The sequence below is a fragment of the Phocoena sinus genome, chromosome 4, assembly GCF_008692025.1.
Source record: "Phocoena sinus isolate mPhoSin1 chromosome 4, mPhoSin1.pri, whole genome shotgun sequence".
Taxonomy (NCBI): domain Eukaryota; kingdom Metazoa; phylum Chordata; class Mammalia; order Artiodactyla; family Phocoenidae; genus Phocoena; species Phocoena sinus.
The window spans coordinates 131,417,932-131,420,757 of NC_045766.1; the positions used below are offsets into that span (position 1 = coordinate 131,417,932).

The 2,826-nt window shown below is 41.7% G+C and overlaps 1 protein-coding gene across 1 annotated transcript; it reads right to left on the reverse strand.

Moving 5' to 3' along the window:
• Positions 1-1,025: 1,025 nt before the first annotated feature.
• LOC116752705 (keratin-associated protein 26-1-like) lies at positions 1,026-1,997 on the reverse strand (the record flags this gene model as incomplete). The annotated part of the gene is made up of 2 exons (XM_032629444.1): positions 1,026-1,243; positions 1,541-1,997. Coding segments are annotated over 2 exons (675 nt in total), but the record flags the coding sequence as incomplete, so codon positions are not given.
• Positions 1,998-2,826: the final 829 nt, after the last annotated feature.

Genomic DNA, 2,826 nt, shown 5'->3' on the forward strand with positions numbered 1-2,826 from the left:
TCTGGTAAATACTGAGAGAGTTCAAGTTTGTCTTATGCACCTGTGTATCTCTTGTGCCTGGCACAGGATGGCTTGGTATGTAGTAAGTAAGTAATAAAACTTTTACTGAATAAACTAACAGTTTAATAAAGTTGGGCTGTGTTTTTAAAAGTGACAATGAGTCTTCAGGGTAGATAGATCAGAAGTTCATCCTGGTCTTGATGATGACATGCAAAAGTGTGGATGCTTATAAGAAGCAGCATGTTTGGGGAACTACGTGTAAGTAGAATCATAGGAGCTTAGAATTTGCAATACTGAGAAGATGAAGCCAAAGAAGTGGGAGGGAGAAAGACGATGAAGAAAAAAAAAACCAGATGTCATGATAAGGGGTCTGTATTTTCATTTTATAGGAATAGATCATAAGAAGCCATCAAAGACTTAAGCAAGAGTGAAATATGATTCAGTTTGCAATCAGAAAGGACATTCTGGTCAAAGTATGTTCACTGGAAGAGAAAGATAAGGAAATCATTCCTAATCTTACCTTTTCAATATAACTTCCACCAAGGGCTTTTTGGGTCTCTTAAGTATGTAGGATCAGAGATATCAGAGATCTATAAATCAGCTTGAGGAATAAACCATCAAGCTATTCCCCTACTGTGAGATAAAAACATATGGTTGAGTGTACCATGTCCTAGTTACTTCTGCAGGGAGTTGAGGTTGGCCATGTGTGTGTTAAAATAAAATAATGAAAGACAAACTGAAGAACCAGATTCTTAGTTCTGACTTAAACTCATTTATTACAACCCAAACCAAATAAATTCTTCCCACACCTAAGCGACATTGAATAGCATTCTAAACCAAATAATTTTAGGGCAAGGAGAGATGAAAAAAAGATAAAAATGTGAAAGGAACAGCTTTCATTAGATCAGGCACAGGAAAATCAAGAAAAAGCAGTCACTACATACTAGGAAAGAAGAAGCAAAAGTCCATGGAGTTTAAATTTTTGTCTTGGATCTTCAGTGTGATTATTAGCTGGAATAAGGAAGTTACAGGCCTCCCCAGGCAGAGCAAGATGGATGGCAAGTACTAAACACATGTGTCAGGGGCTGGCATCCAATGAAGAGAGGATGCAGGGGTCTGAGGCTGTTGGACACAATGCCAAAAGAGTTATCCCAAAGGAGAGAAAGGGTAGGGTGAACAAGAAGATGATATGAAATGAGGGCAGATGTGGAGTAATTGGAGACATGAAGCAAATATAGAGAGTCTCTTTTGGGAAGTAGAGGAGGGAAAATCATGTGTTTGGATAATTCTCTGTGGGCAAAAGAGAGTTATTGACATTTTTGAGTAAGAGTCATATGATGAAATTAATTTTAGGAGTATTAACTCTAAACACAGTATTCAAGCTAAAGAGAAGACACTAGAGATAAGAGTCAAGATGGCAGTAAGAAATGTATGTATTCACCAAAGGGGAACACAACCCAACTTGAGTGATGACGGCGATAATAGAAAGAGTAAATGTATGAAAAGACAATTTCAGTGGATCAAGGGAGAAAAGCATTACAGTCGGTAATGCTGTGGGTATGAGGACCACCAGGCAAATAACCCAAGGGGAGGCATCCATAAGTGAGGCGTCTCAGGGGTTGGCAGCTGCTAGACACATAGCTCAGAGGTCTATAACATACTGGGAAGCAGGATCCAGAGACGCAAGAAGAAGCAGGAAGAAAACTGGTGCCTTGGCAGGGTCTGGGCACATAGCAACCAGAGGAAGGGCAGCTGGAAATTTCACAGTTGCTGGGATCACAGCTGGCCGGCTGGCAGCTGGTAGGTTCACTGCAGGTCTCTTGGCCATTGTTCAGGAGCCAGGTATGGTCTTGACAGCTGCTGGGCAAGCAGAGAACATCCCCACCGCTCACATTCATAGAGCAGAGGGCAATGGAGGAGGGAGGAGGAACATGACAGGCATTTCTGAGGGATCCCAAGCTGTAGTTTCCAGAGCAGTCGTTGTGCCCAGGCACAGTGAGATTTCAAGAGCAGGCAGTGGTTGATTTGAAAGAAGTGAGGTTTCAAGTTTCTTATTCGGCTTGCTCCCTGAAATACCCGCAGAAAGTGGTGATTCTGTACAGACTCTCTTCCTCCTCGTTGCCTGAGATGGCATCAGAACTCTATTATAGCCCAAGAAGTGGTGCCACCCATAACACTGGGTGCTCCTTGCAATGCCTTCCATTGATTAAGTATATCTATAAAGCAGTGTGACGGAATTTTAATAGTACGTCTGCTTCTTAAATTATCCAACCTAAACAGGTATTTTAAAGGTCATTTACTTATTCTAACTATAACCGCCACTACATAAACATTCTTAGAATTCGTCTCTTGAAATTGACTTGAATAGTGGTAACGAACTTCTTTAAAACAATGGCAAATTATCTCTCTTTGAGGGGGAATTCTATGCTTTTTGGAAATTGCCAAAGGTAAAAAACATGAAAGCAATTATGTCGTAAAAGAATGAAAAATCCTATAACCTATACGATTTGGGGCAGAGAGAGTCTAAAAATAGTATACTATATTGGTCTTCCCTGGTGGCGCAGTGGTTGAGAGTCCGCCTGCCGATGTAGGGGACATGGGTTCGTGCCCCGGTCCGGGAAGATTCCACATGCCGCAGAGCGGCTGGGCCCGTGAGCCATGGCCGCTGAGCCTGCGCGTCTGGAGCCTGTGCTCCGCAACGGGAGAGGCCACAGCAGTGAGAGGCCAGCGTACCGCAAAAAATAAATAAATAAAAAATAAATAAAAATAGTATACTATAGAAAATTTCAATGTGCCGAAATTTGTGCTTTGCTCTATTTTAGAATC